This window comes from Sceloporus undulatus, chromosome 6, assembly GCF_019175285.1.
Source record: "Sceloporus undulatus isolate JIND9_A2432 ecotype Alabama chromosome 6, SceUnd_v1.1, whole genome shotgun sequence".
NCBI lineage: Eukaryota > Metazoa > Chordata > Lepidosauria > Squamata > Phrynosomatidae > Sceloporus > Sceloporus undulatus.
This window is the reverse complement of record NC_056527.1, coordinates 43,175,070-43,189,438: the sequence shown is the minus strand read 5'-3', so window position 1 is coordinate 43,189,438 and position 14,369 is coordinate 43,175,070. Positions and strand designations below refer to the sequence as shown.

The 14,369-nt window shown below is 39.1% G+C and overlaps 1 protein-coding gene across 1 annotated transcript in view; it reads left to right on the top strand.

Annotated features, from left to right (window-relative positions):
- JAZF1 (JAZF zinc finger 1) overlaps positions 1–14,369 on the top strand; it is a 178,423-nt gene that overhangs the window by 161,367 nt on the left and 2,687 nt on the right. Inside the window, exon 4 of the mRNA XM_042471183.1 lies at positions 13,644–13,813. Within this exon, the coding sequence (XP_042327117.1) occupies positions 13,644–13,813 (170 nt within the window). The remainder of the gene's footprint in view (positions 1–13,643; positions 13,814–14,369) is intronic.

Sequence of the window (14,369 nt, the reverse complement as noted above, 5' to 3'; positions counted from 1 at the left end):
CCCAACTGCAATGTGCAATCAAAATGCAATATATAGGAGGCACTACTGCAGTACACAGCATACAACTTGGAAAGACAAGGCACATATGAACATGTCTATGCAACTCTGCTTTACCACCAGCAGCAGAATATGTCCATTGCACTATGGTGACTTTTTGGCCCCACATACCTAGAGCCAAAATACTGATCAGTGAGGAGAATCTGCCCTTACAGTGCCAGACTACCATCTATATGTGTAGCTGTTCAGGCCATGCCTTCCCTTCTCATATGGAGCACCAGGTCTCATTGCTATATCACTAACTTTCCTCAGGACACTATAAATTATTGCCTTTTCAGTGCTATTCAACAACTACATGAAACCACTGAGAGCTCATCCAGAGGCATGGGGCAGGGTGCTATCATGCTGATGACACCCAAATATATTTCTCCATGTCTTCAAATACAGCCTCAGCTAAGGATAGTGTGCTGCCTCTGAATAAATGCCTGAAGGAGATAATGGGTTGGATGAAGAAAAACAAAGTGAGGTGGAATCCAGACAAGACAGAGGTGCTTACTGTCAAGGGTCCTAGCCAAGGTTTGGAGGTGTGTCAACCAGTACTGAATGGGGTTACACTCCCCCTGAAAGACTGTTTGCAGCTTGGAGTGCTTCTGGATCTATTACTTCAGATGACACCTCAAATAAATGCAGCAGCCAGGCGTGCTTACTATTAGCTTCGGCTGATATGCCAGCTGCACCCCTTCCTAGAGTTTAAGGACCTAAAGACAGTAGTGCATGCATTAGGAACCTTGAAGCTGGACTTTTGCAATGAACTGTTCATTGTGCTATCTCTGTACCAAGTTTGGGAACTTCAAAATATGGCAGCCAGACTGGTTTCAGGGACATCCAAGAGTGATCATATTACACCAATATTAAAATCACTCCACTGGCTGCCAATTATTTTTAAGCAAGGTACAAAGTGTTGGTTATTACCATTAAAGTCCTTCATGATTTGGGACCAGGTTACTTGTGAGATTATTTCTTCCTGTATAATTCAACCATCCGCAGACTGTGGTATACAGAAAACCACCACACACAGACCGATACTTTCACAAGAACTCCAACCATCACCCAGGACAAAAAAGAAGCACAATCAAAACACTGGTAGACCGAGCAAAACACATCTGCAAACCCCACTTCTTGGAAGATGAACTGAAGCACCTAGACCGAGCTCTACAGGCTAATGGTTATTCCGGCTTAGACATCAGAAGGGCTGCCAGGCCCAGGAAAACCCAGAGGAGTGAAGACAAGCAGCCACCCAAAGGGAAGGTATTTTTACCATACATCAAAGGAGTCACAGAGAGAATAAGCAAAGTGGTGAGTAAGCACAACCTGCAAATGGTTTACAAACCGATGAAGAAAATCCAGCAAATGCTTCGCTCAGCCAAGGACCAGAGAGACCCTCTCACAGCCGCAGGAGTTTACCGCATACCATGTAGCTGCAGACAAGTCTACATAGGGACCACCAAACGCAGTGTGCAAACAAGAATCAAGGAACACGAAAGACACTGCAGACTGGAAATAAGCAGTAGCAGAACATGTTACAAACCATCCTGGGCATAAAATAATGTTTGAAAACACTGAAATTCTGGACCATGCCAACAACTACCATGTCAAGATGCACAGGGAAGCCATTGAAATCCACAAACACCTGGACAATTTCAACAGGAAAGAGGAATCCCTTAAAGTAAACAAGGTTTGGCTACCAGGAATTGAGGAATAACAAAATAAGGACTCAGCAAATACAAATGAGAAATCTCCCAGGGTCAGCAGACAATGAGCACTAATCAAGGAGACAATAATCATCTTGTGCAGACCCTCACACCCTGAGGACTGCCGTTAGCAACAAACAATATACATGCAAATCACTCCTGCCTTTCCAGGTCACACAATATATATAGCCAAGTCCTTTCCAGGCAAACACTCTCTGAAGATGCCAGCCATCGATGCTGGCGAAACATCAGGAAGAAACTCTGCTAGAACATGGCCACATAGCCTGAAAACCCCCCCAAAAAATATAATACTGAAGTAGTTTGCTGAACATCATTGAGATGCCTATAATGGAATATGTATAAATCAGAATGCTTAGAGACCTACCTTTTATGGGTTTTCAACAAACTTAACCTTTCTATGGGTTATACAGGAGGCATATAACACAGAGGAAAATGTTGCATAATGAGATGATAGCATGAACTTTTTTTATTGTTCTTTCCCTTATATAATTCTCTTTTAACATCTCTCCCTCCCTCCCTCTCTTGGTGTGGTCATAATACCATTGATGTATCTCACCTAATTCTGTTAATCTGTTAAAACCCTGATGGACAACATGTGTGCAAAGCCTGACTCTGTGCAAACCTCCTGCAATTCTGGGATTTTAAGTTTCCTGCCACCTGGTAGGTGGGCTCCCTGCTAGCCATATGAAATTCTAGTTTGTAGGAAGGGAGCCGGAGGAAGCACTGCATCAAACAATTACAAGTACATAACCTTCCCTTCTTATCTGCTCTGCCTGAGGCCATTTTCCTATTTAATCCTGCCCTTTTTATTGCTCTTTATTGCCATTTCCCTTTCCCTCATTCACAGTATCCTTGCTGTGCCACTGAAGTAAAATCTGGCCATGATGACAAGAGTTGCTACATTGCAGACGTCCAGTAACTACCTTTCTCAAAGCCAAATCCCCCCCCTTTTTTTTCCGGTAGCAGGCCCCAGTGGCTTGGTAATTAGTTGTATGGGAATTTTCACAGTAACCTCCCCAAGGAGTCATTTCACCAAAGAGTAACCCTCTTGTCTAGACCAAGCTCATAAAGTCATCACTCGTTGTGATTTCCATTCTACAAAGCAGCAACATAAATGTGGTCTTTTGTCATAACTCAAGTTTCCAACTTGTGCTTACCCAGTGCAATAGAGCTGGTGTTATAATAATAGTAATAGTAATAATATGAATTGAGGTGGGGAACAACAGAGTCCAACAAATACAGCAACAAATAAACATATAATACAGTTAAAAACATGAATACCAATTAAAAATACAGAGTCAGTTAAAAGAGCATAACGTCATTTAAAAAAGCAAACATATTAAGCTGGTAGAGAGTCAGTATGGTATAGTGGTTTGAGTGCTGGACTGTGAATTTGGAAACCAGGGTCTGATTTCTTGCTCAGCCATGAAACCCACTGGGTGACTTTGGGTAAGTCACATGCTCTCAGCTTCAGGGGAAGGCAATGGCAAATCTCTGAGCAGATCTTGCCAAGAAAACCCCATGATATGTTCACATTAAGGTTGCCATATGTTGGAAATGACTTGAAGGCACACCACAACAAGCAACAATATATTTAAAACATTCCATTCATTGTGTAGAACTCATAATTAAAAACCATCCAGATAGGCCTGCTGAAAGACTTTAGTCTTTGAGGCTATTTTAAACTCAGACACCATCTCCAACTGTTGAATCTTTTCTGACAGGTCATTCCACAGGTTGAGAGCAACTGAAGAAATAAGATCACCTTATGAAAGGGCTACAAGTTGTCAGGTTGTGTCTGCTACCACCACTGCTCTTACTACTTTCTATACAGCATCACTCCATTTCCATTGTTTGATTTGTCTTGTGAACCTTATTTACTCTCAGTTCAGCTGGTCAACAGATCAGATGTGTATAATATAATACACATATTAACACAATATCAATAGAAGAATTTTTATCACAGTACAGTTTAATGTGCACATCCGCATAACACTGTAATATCAATAGGAGACTTGCTTCTCTATAATTTACTTGAACATAGGAACACAATAGTATATATTAGAAGCTGTTGTCGATTTTAATTTAAAGCCGATTTCACCATTCTATGTTATAATGTGTTTTGGTATAAAGGAAAGAAGAGCTGATTAATGCATTTGCTCAAGAAGAAACTTAAAGTGGCTGAAAAGCAGAGCAAAAATTAGTAGTTCACTTTGATAAAAAAAAATATTAGGAGATATACTGGTCTCCTGTTCTGTTTGGTGAAAGCCTGGTGGTAAAAGTATTTAATACAGAGATAGGATCGACCCTACCTACCATTAGACAAAGTAAAGAAGTTCCCTTAGGCAGGCGGTTTGGGCTGTCATGAAAGGGCATACAGGTCTACTACTGTTCCTTGAAAGACTAGTAGTAGATATACCTTCTTCCCGAACAGTAGCTATTAAGATTCAGTAGTGTCTGAAAAAACTGGTATTTTGTTTTCTTATTCAAAGATGCTAGTTAAAAAGCTCATGCCTACTAGCTCAGCAGTCGGCCTGAAAGCAATTTCCATGTGTCTGTTAGTGCATGTGTTTTCTTCCAATCCCCAAAGACAAGTTATGTTAGTCTCTTGCCAGGAAAGCAGAGAGTCCAGTGGCAGCTAAAGACTGCAAAATGCATTGTGGCCTAACCTTTAATTTTCCTAGACCTACATAAGAAATATGGAATGTATGCATTCTTTGGCCTACAGACAGAACTGGCACAGTGCACCAAGCTTAATTCCTTTCTGATGAATAAAGTGAACCAGTATATTGGTAGCTGTCTGAGTACATGAAACCAGACAATTATTAATAGTAGTAATAGTCTTAAGCATCCTGGATGTGGGATAGTTATGCAAGCAGAACTTACTTTGTGAGGGGGGATCCCATTTTAATGCACTTTATTCATTTTTTAAAAAAAAATATTTCATGGGGAAATTAAAGTATTTGAATAAATAAAAGGATGAACAGATACAGAGTTGCTCACTTTGGCAGGATGGTGGCTGTGCTTGTGGCGGATCCTGGGAAGCAGGGGCCAAAATCAACATATTTCCAAGCTGTTGTTAAGTGAATAGCTTGCTCTTCAACTTCTACTACAAGGATTATTGGATGAGAGGTTTCCTTGCTTGTTATGCTATAGAAGCCACAAGATTCATTTACATATCTGCTTATTCAAACACAAAGGTTGGATAAACATGAATATGCCCTTGGTCCAAAATGTAATAACTTCTGTGATACACCCACCCACCATGAAATCTCTGTTTAAAATGACATTGTTTTGTTCACCACTGGTTCTGTAGACTAAATGTGAACCACATCTTAGGCAGCATTGAGAAGCAACAATGTGAACAAGACATTTTATAGCCTCTACTGTAAGCAGCTGGGTGGTGTTGAACAGCTATAAAGCATGTTCAAATCTATTGTTATAAAACAGGTCTTGAATATATCTTTGTAACTTTATAAGCTGTTCATTTACAAAGGTATTTTTTTATTGTCAGCCTTTATCTTAAGCATGAATCTGTTCCAGAGATTGTTCCCTTTAAAAAGAAGAAAAAGAAAGGGAGAGAAAAGAAATAAAAGAGAAGAACAAACATCCTGCCTGTTAGATTGTTCTTATGTATCAGAAGAAGCAGTGCTGTCCTGCAGTTGTGTTTTTAACTGAAGAATGTGATCCCAGAATAGCAACTCATGTGAATGCTCTTTGCATTTTAAATACACAGTCTCTCACCCCTATCTGTCCTACTGTTCTTTCTAAGACTTGCTCTTCAGTTAATAGTGCTCTGGCCAAGAGTGGGAAAATGTTATTTTCCTTCATTGGCCTAGTTGATCTTGTGTGTGCCTCAGCCAGGAAAGAAAATCCTGTAGCTGACCAGGATTTTATTATGTCTGAGTTAATTTGCAGAATAAACCTTTGGTGGGCAGGGACCTGTTTGGGTTTATTTATTCATTTATTTGCTCCTTTATTTTAATTATCTTTTTAAGAAGGAGTTGCACTGTAAAACATTGTTGTTTAATTGCAGGAAGTCTACACTGCAGTGGCTAATAGATTGCATTTGTTTAAGTGAAGTTGTAGACATACTGTTTAAAAATGTTTTAAAGCTGAGGCTACACTGAGAGGTTGGGTTGATAATGTTTTCCTGTTTTATGCATAAAAGCAGAGGTCTTTACCTTGAAAGGTCTTTTTTGTAGCAAACAGGATTGGAAAAAAGTCTTTATATGAGAATGAAAATAACTTCTGGAGACTGCAGGCACATGGTGCCCATAAAATGTCAAGAGTACATTGTGTGTTAAACTAGTAGCAACGTGTCTTAGCATCTCTGTATCATTTAGATGGTGAGTTTGGAGATCAAGCTCAATAACAGAGGAGAACATGTCTTCCTATCATTTGAAAGTTTTCTTTCCCCAAGAACCAGGGCTTTATATTCCTGTCTTGGTGTTTTACCTGCTTTATAATGAGTACACAATGTTATGTATCATATACTATTGTTTTGAAAGGTGTCTTCAAACAGAAATATCAAAACATGACATTTCTTGTGATTCCTGGCTGTGAGAGATTTGGAATTAATTTGGTAGACGATCACCCAAACATGGCATGAGTGTTTCTTTATGACAATGGTAGGAAAATTACAGGTGACTTGTAACTTGCTACCAATGTTGACTTGAATAGTTTAGAATTAGAACCCAGTCCACTTCCCTTGTGGCATATAGATTTGATTACCATTGTGTTGAAAGGAACTGATTTCCATGCTCAGTCATTGTGACTTTATGCAGTACTTTTGCTTCTAGCACGCAGGCTGGACATTGATTGTAGCCCTTAGTAGCCTATTAGATTTAAGATGCAGGTGTTCCTTACAAAGTTCTTCTGCTTAAAATAATTTGTATTCACTTCAGCCATACCAGATATGTATTCTCACCAATGCAAGTCATAGAACCCATGCAACGTAAAGAGTATATGCATTATTTTCATGACCTCTAGGTCATTTTTTGTAGCTAAGAGGTATCTGTCTTCTTTTTGTTAGGGAAGTATTGGTGCACTGCAGTATTCAAATGATAACAATGAACTTTGGTGAAAAGGAATGCCTCCAGCTGGCTTCCCTGTCATGGCCCCATCATACCACGAAAGTCTGGTCTTCCTATTAGATTATTGTAATAGTTTATACATGGGACTGCCTTTGAAATATAGTCCATTTGATTCAGGTTAGAACTGCCAAGATTTTTTTCTAGCACAGCCTCTTTAGATCATGGCTTTCGCTTGTCTGGTAAATAGTCTTCAAATTTCCTGGTTCAGACATTTCTGAAGTTTGATTAGAAATATGCCCCTTAAGAAAAGAGTACACACAGACTGAAATGCAGTGGGCTTTTTTTTAAAAAAAAAACCTAATAAAACAACCATCTTTTGAAGCTCTTGAGACATGTCTCAAGTTTCTTTTCTTTTCATTGGCTCCCTAATTTCTGTTTCTTTCATTTTCCCGACTAGAATGAGACCTGCTGATTTAGTTCTTGGGTGGTCAACACCCTGGCAAATCTTATGGTTTTAATAGGACGAACAGTAGTGTTTAGGTCCATATATTTTACACTGGCTGCCTGTCCACTTTCAAGACATTTCAGAGTTTTGGTATTGACTTCAAACTAGCTAAAGAGGTTGATAGCTAAGTTTCTGAAGGAGCACCTTCTCCTGCGTTAACCTCCCTGTGTACTCTTGATTCAACAGGTGAAGATCTTCTCTCTGTTCCTTCCTTTTTAAAGGTAAAGTTGTAAGAGTTTATCAGTTTTGAAATGTTCAACTTGGGACTGTTGTTATCGCCTTCAAGTCAGTCCCAGCTCATATAGATGAGACATCTCCAATTCTCCCTATGCTCTATTGCTCTGCTTAGATCCTGTAGATTCAGGGCCATCACATCCTTGATTGAGTCTAGCTATCTGGCATGTGGTCCTCCTCCTCCTTTTGCTACCTTCTATCTTCCCTATCATTATTGTCTTTTAATGAGTCATTCCTTCACATGATGTGGTGAAAATGTAATACCCTGTTTCATCATCTTGCCTTCCTGGGAGAATTCAGGCTTGATCTGTTTTAAGATGCATTTGTTTGTCTTTTTGGCTATCTACTTTATCCTCAGTACTCCTCTCCAGCATCACATCTCAAATGAGTTTATTTTCTTTCTGCCTGCTTTCTTCACTTTTCAGTTCTAACATTGATACATGGTGATGGAGAATATAATGGCCTGGACGATTCTACGTTCAACGCTCAATTGTATATCTTTACACTTTAGGTCTTGTCTTGTTCTTTCATGGCTGCCCTTCCCATTCCTAGTCTTCAGTCTCCATTCTGATCAATGTTTGATCCAAGATACAGAAAATCTTTATTTTAATTTCTTAATTACCTAGGTTGAATGTATGTAGATGCTCATGGTCATGGGGGAGGGAGCTGTAGAATGGTATTTTAAGACATGTAGGAAACAGAGCTAGCAGCGTATACAGATTTTGAGGGGGAAAGCACTGCACAACTTACCACGAGGAGAAGTTGTGGGCAGGTGTGGGAGCGCAGCTTCAGCGGCCTCCTGATATGGCAGTCCACTGGCTCAGCTTGGCATGGCCCTGGATAGAAGTGGGAACTGCTAGTCAATTAGTTCAAACTCCAGTTTTAATTTATTGACTACCATGCTTGGCTGGAATGACCGGTTGACAGGTTTTCACTCCAGTTGAGTATAGCAGTATATTTCATCCTGCTCTCCTAAATGCTTGGTCACTTGCTTCTGAATGTCCTTCCACACACCCACACACCCTCTTTCGTGAAGGCAGTATATGTTGTAATCATGCATGACATTGCAATCTATGTATTTTTTTTTATTTGTCTAATTTCACCATTTTTTGTGGTGGTTGGCATGGGTCCTGGATCTGGGACATCATATTGCTGGTGCCTCACAGTTATTGGTAAGATATGGGGATCCCTTTAAGATTATGGAATAGATTTAGTCTTGCCTGGCTCAGGAACGGATACCTTTCCTGCACCTCCTGGTGATGGGACCATGCTTGGGGTGCCTGCCTGTATCATCTCAAGGGTTCCTATATTGGGCTGGAAGGTCAGGCTTATCAGTCAACAGGCAAATTGTAAGCCGCCCTGATCAGAGGAAGGAGCGGGATATAAATAAAAACATTATTATTATTATTATTATTATTATTATTATTATTATTATTATTACCCAGATCTGGACCCATGTGGGTGCCAATCCTATCAGCAATGATAGCCGAAAAAAATGTGACTTATTCTTCCAATTTGACTTGTGTATTTTGGTGTGTTATTGTCATGGGGAGTGGAACTTGCCCCTGAACATACCACTAGGCACAGGAATTGTAGGAAGACAGAGCAAACATTCAACTTATTCCAATTCAAATACAACTGAACATGTTCAACAAAGGAATGCTTCTGGCATGGGAATATTCACCCCAATTAAAATGTTTTATTTTGTGGTAAATTATGGCTTTTGAAAAACAAGCTGGTAAAATATAAATTTAACTACACAAAGGATATATTTTATGTTTCACAAAATATTGGATAACTTCACAGTTACTATTTTGAGAAGAAAAACTGGATCGTAGAAGAAAAGATCAGAAAATCTCAGAAATCCTCTTGCAGGGATAGATTAATAGGGTAGAAAAATATTGCAAATTGAAAAGAGCCATTACATAATTAGTATTTTCTGCTACCATTATACAACTTTATTTTTATACTGAGAACAGTAATAGCTATGGAAAAGACCTATTCATATATTTACATATATCTGCTCATATGCAAATATAGTAAGTCTTTTGTTTCTGTTATATAAGTGAAAAGAAGTCATGATTATGCTGTAGAGAAACATTATTCTTGTGCCACTCGCAATAATGCCTGCCCTGTAACACTGAATGTCTGATATTTGCTCAAGTGAATACAAATAAATATAGGGATTATATGTGGAGGGGGGCATATCAGTAAATTAGCATTACTTTGAAATCACCCTTGTAAAACTAATTTACCACATTTTATTTCAAGGAAGCAGTTGCAGTACTCATATACTGGTTGTCTTAAAATAAAATGTACTGTCATAAAACTTTTTTTATAGAATGTACAAGTGCCACAAAGACAAAATGTGAATCTAGGTTTTTATGGGAGATCATTTGAGTTTGTAGGAAATTTAAGTTTCACTGTAAGATTGCCGTTGTAGGCCCACATACTTGGACGTAAGTTGCTTTATTTCCAGAATGCAGCAAAGTGGTCAAAATGGAGTTGGTAGGTATGAAAGAAGTAAGAAGTTTGAATTCTCTAGTGGGAAAAATTATTTTTGTGCAGTAATCAAAGAAAGGAAATAGTGTGGTCAAAGCAACTGGGAAGGAAGAGAGTTTACATAGCCAGTTATATAACTTGTGCTGTTTTAAATGATGCCCAGGATCTAAAGAATCTTGAAACTAGTTCTGAGCACTTGGGGGGCTGGCATTTTTATTTTTATTTCTGTTGAACAGCTTACTCCCTCATGAACTGCACACTGATCTTGAAGAGGAAGTTTCAGAAACCAGTTTGTGGTGGGTGCCAGTTAGTTAAAGGGGAGGGGTGGTGTCAAATATTTCATTTGACTATAACAGGAGCCCACGGCGGCTGGAGCTCTGTGAATTGTGGCCAGTGAGCAGATATTTATATAACACCTTACTAGAAGTTATGACTTTATATCAATATATTCCCTTTTCCACCAAAGTGTAAGGCATCTAATTTTGAAAATCAAAATCATGTCATTATGCCAGTGGGCAAATCTGCCTTTTTTTCCACCTTAGCTTTTAAACATCTGATTCTGAAAGTGCCGAGTTTGTCTTGGCAAATTGGTGTTGCATGGGGGTGGGTGTTGTTCATTTCCTCTTTTATTTTATTTTTTTAAATCAGAGAGCAAAAATGTATATATTGGCAAAAATAAACTTCCCCTTTGGCATACCACAACTGGGCTTCACAGCAGACATAGCAGCTGGTAGAACTACATTTGTTTGTACACCTGATAGAGTCACTTATTGCCTGTCTGTGGCAGAAAAGTCTTCCCCCACAGAAGTAAAATGTTTAATTAAATAAGGAGGAGCAGTTCAACAAAGTTCAACAAAAATACTAGAAATTGACCATAAAACAAAATGGGTAGGAAAATACCATCTGTAGGTAATTAAATAACATTATGTCAAACTGGAGATGGGTGAAAGGGGTTGCGTGTGTTTTTGGGGCCCGATTCACTAATGCTGTGGCCACTCTCTCATTTAAGGAGAGGTTGGTTAAATACACAATATAATGCAAGGACACAGTGAGCAATGGCCTGTATCCGTTGCTACTTGGACAAGTTTCCATGCCTATGTAAACAAGGAAGACTTATATAACCTTGGATGTCTTTGTGTACGCAAACCCTAAAGAGATCTGAGTCATTTAACATATTAATTCTCTGGAATGTTAATAGCCATTCTGCAAGTTCTGTTTGCATGTTGGTGCCTAATCTGATAGGATTCCAAGTGACAAACATTACAGAATATTCCAGATTAAGACTCTCCTGGCAGAGTCTTGTTAGGAGCACTCTGCCCTTTAGATGTGCCATTTAATTTCTCTTTTACACCTGAGTCCAGCTCCTGTATGAAAGTGTTATAGGTTCCTGGAATATAAACAACAAAACAGAGGTTGGGAAAGCAATGAATATATTAAGCAGGCATGTGTAAATAAACAACAATTGTAAGATTGCTTTTACTTTTATCTGATAAGCATATTTAATTTAAATTGCTGTTTTAGATGTTGCTTGTGTTTGCATAACATGTGAAATTGTAATTTCTTTAAAGTATCAGTTCCCTGTAATCACATCAGTTCACAGATGAACTCAACTCATGCTTCTCAGATCAATTTGAGGTTAAGAATCTGTACCATTACAGACTTCTTGTGCAGTTTTGCACCTTTCCTCATCTAAAAAAAAAGCATTTAAAATGTTAACTTTTGAAAATGTCCATGAAAAAAAAGAGTACATTTACAACATGTTCTCAAGCACACTTTAGTCAATAGGAAGATGTGTGCCCAAAATGTGACTATCTCTGTATCTATCGATTCTGCATTCATTGATTCAACCAAATCCAAAAAGCCAACTCTTATTTAACCATTTTATATAAGGTGCACCTTTTTACTATGCCATTGTATATAATGGCACTTGAGTAGCGATGGATTTTGGTATCCATGGGGAGGGGGGGGTAAATGACTCCTGGAACCAAACCCCAGCAGATAGCAAGGGTCGACTGTACGTATAAAATTCCAGGAATGGGGTTCACAAGTCTGAACAATGAGGACTGCCTGAAGGCCAAGGCTGGCAGTTACATATCCGTACACTAGATCCAAATTTAGATAAGGAAGACTGGGCCATTGGACATGGAAGTCCCCTCATTCTAGTAAGTACTGTGTATTGAGGTTAAACAGTTTATGGCACAGGCTGACAGATAAGGAAAGTCCCAAAACTGAATGGGGCTGCCATTATGAGGAAGAAACAGAGATCCACTTCCACCCATCCCCATGGCATGTGTCTAGATCTGCAACAAACCCAGTTCACCCAGCCTGAAAGAATTGTCACATGAATTGCAACAGAAGATGCCAAGCCATGCCAGCAAAGCAATGCATACAGGTTGGAGGACTTTATGAAATAAAAGGGAAAGCCCACAATACAGGGACTCCCTGATGCAGTACTGCTCATCATCATTTAAATCAGAATTTACAGTCATAGCCTTAATGTTAGCATGAGTTCACATTTGACTCATTGTGAACTAACCAAGACAACAGAATTGTTTTCAAGGGGAAAAGGAATGTGGATCTTTTGAGGTTTGCAAACCACAATTTGCAGGGACCTGCTCTTGATAGCAGCATCAAACCAAAGTTATACTTATCGGCCTCCTGAGTAAATCGATTGCGACAGTTTGAGTGCTGGTTCTGATCTGAAATGGTGCCAAGGCTTGAAGGCAGAACAAAACACATGACTCAGCCAGGGCCAGAAACATCCTGCAATGTCAACATTAGCCCTTGCCAAGACTGCGACAAGCCTGTGGAGTCTTTCCCCTCCCTCCTTACACCCTTCCCCCACCTTTTTTCTTTTACTGCTTCTTGTTACATGCACTTAGTGTGGCTACTGAAAGTCTGCCTTCTCAGTTACTCTTGGTTTCCCTTTTAATGTGCACCTCACACAGAGTCTTATTAATATTTATTGCAACTTTAAAAAATAAAATTAAAAACTTGCCACGTGGTCCTCGAAAGACTGCTGCAGTTTATCTGGAACATAATGCTGTATTAGGGCAGCACACAATGCAATTTATCCTCACACCTGGGGGAATGAATTTCACAGCTGTAATTGCTACAATATAATTCTTATTAATGTTGTGCTATAATTCCTATTAATTCCAGAGGGCTAGTAAATGTATTAAGACTTGTCAACATATTATTTTACACTGTTTATGATCTAGAGAATTATGCCCTTCAAGTGTTTTACTGTGTTAAAGGAAAAGCCTTAAAATCTGCTTTGGTTTTGAGGAGGAAAAAACGGATTCTGTTTCAGCCTGTCCCCCTGCCATTCCCTGGTGGGTCTAACAATCAAATAACTTTTTCAATCAATATTTAGAGTAAAACCATAAAAAGTTGTTTACATAATATATTGGCAGAAATTATTTAACCAGTGAAACATTGTACGTCTTATAAAATCTCAGCTATAATGAGAAACCTTTATATAATAAAAAATATATGTCCTCAAGCAGTCGACCTAAGATAGAAGCAGATGATGCGGTGAGGGAGAGTATGAAATGTTACATGTATTTAATTCTTCTTTCATTTTGCTTCTCATAGGTAGTGAATATGATGAGGAAGAAGTAGACTATGAGGATTCAGACAGTGATGAATCCTGGACTACAGAAAGTGCCATCAGCTCTGAGGCAATCCTTAGTTCCATGTGTATGAATGGAGGGGATGAAAAACCTTTTGCTTGTCCTGTCCCCGGGTGTAAAAAACGATATAAGGTAAGTATGTAATTTATAGTAATCTTTGGCTGTGAAAGCAAATGTCTTACTTTGTCCAAGATTTCAGCCCCATCTACATACTATTAAAGCCCCTAGTCTAGCCCTTTCCAACGTGTGCCCACCAGATGTGTGGACTACAGTTTCCATCACTTATAGCTAACATGGGAAGTGCTCAGGGATTACAGGAGTGATGACCCAACATCTGTACCCACATGCTTATTTTTGAAGGACATGGACTCTTCACCCTATGAGCTTATATTCATAAACCTTATCTTTGAAAAACTGGCGCACAATGTTGGGTTAGGTTTCTTGGCATTGCTGCTGGCTGGGGGAAATTGTGTGATGTCTAATTTCCCCCCTAAATTCCCAGTACTAGTTGTACTGAGATGGAAAATAACAGCTGTTCTGAAGCAGTCAGGTTGGTCCTGGGGAGAATACTACGAATGAACCATCTTCATTTCCCTTTTTAGCAGTCCCATTTCCTCATGGTGGCTCAGCGATTAAGATGCGGACTCTTGACGATTGCAAGGTAGCCAGGTTGGCAGTTTGAGACCTA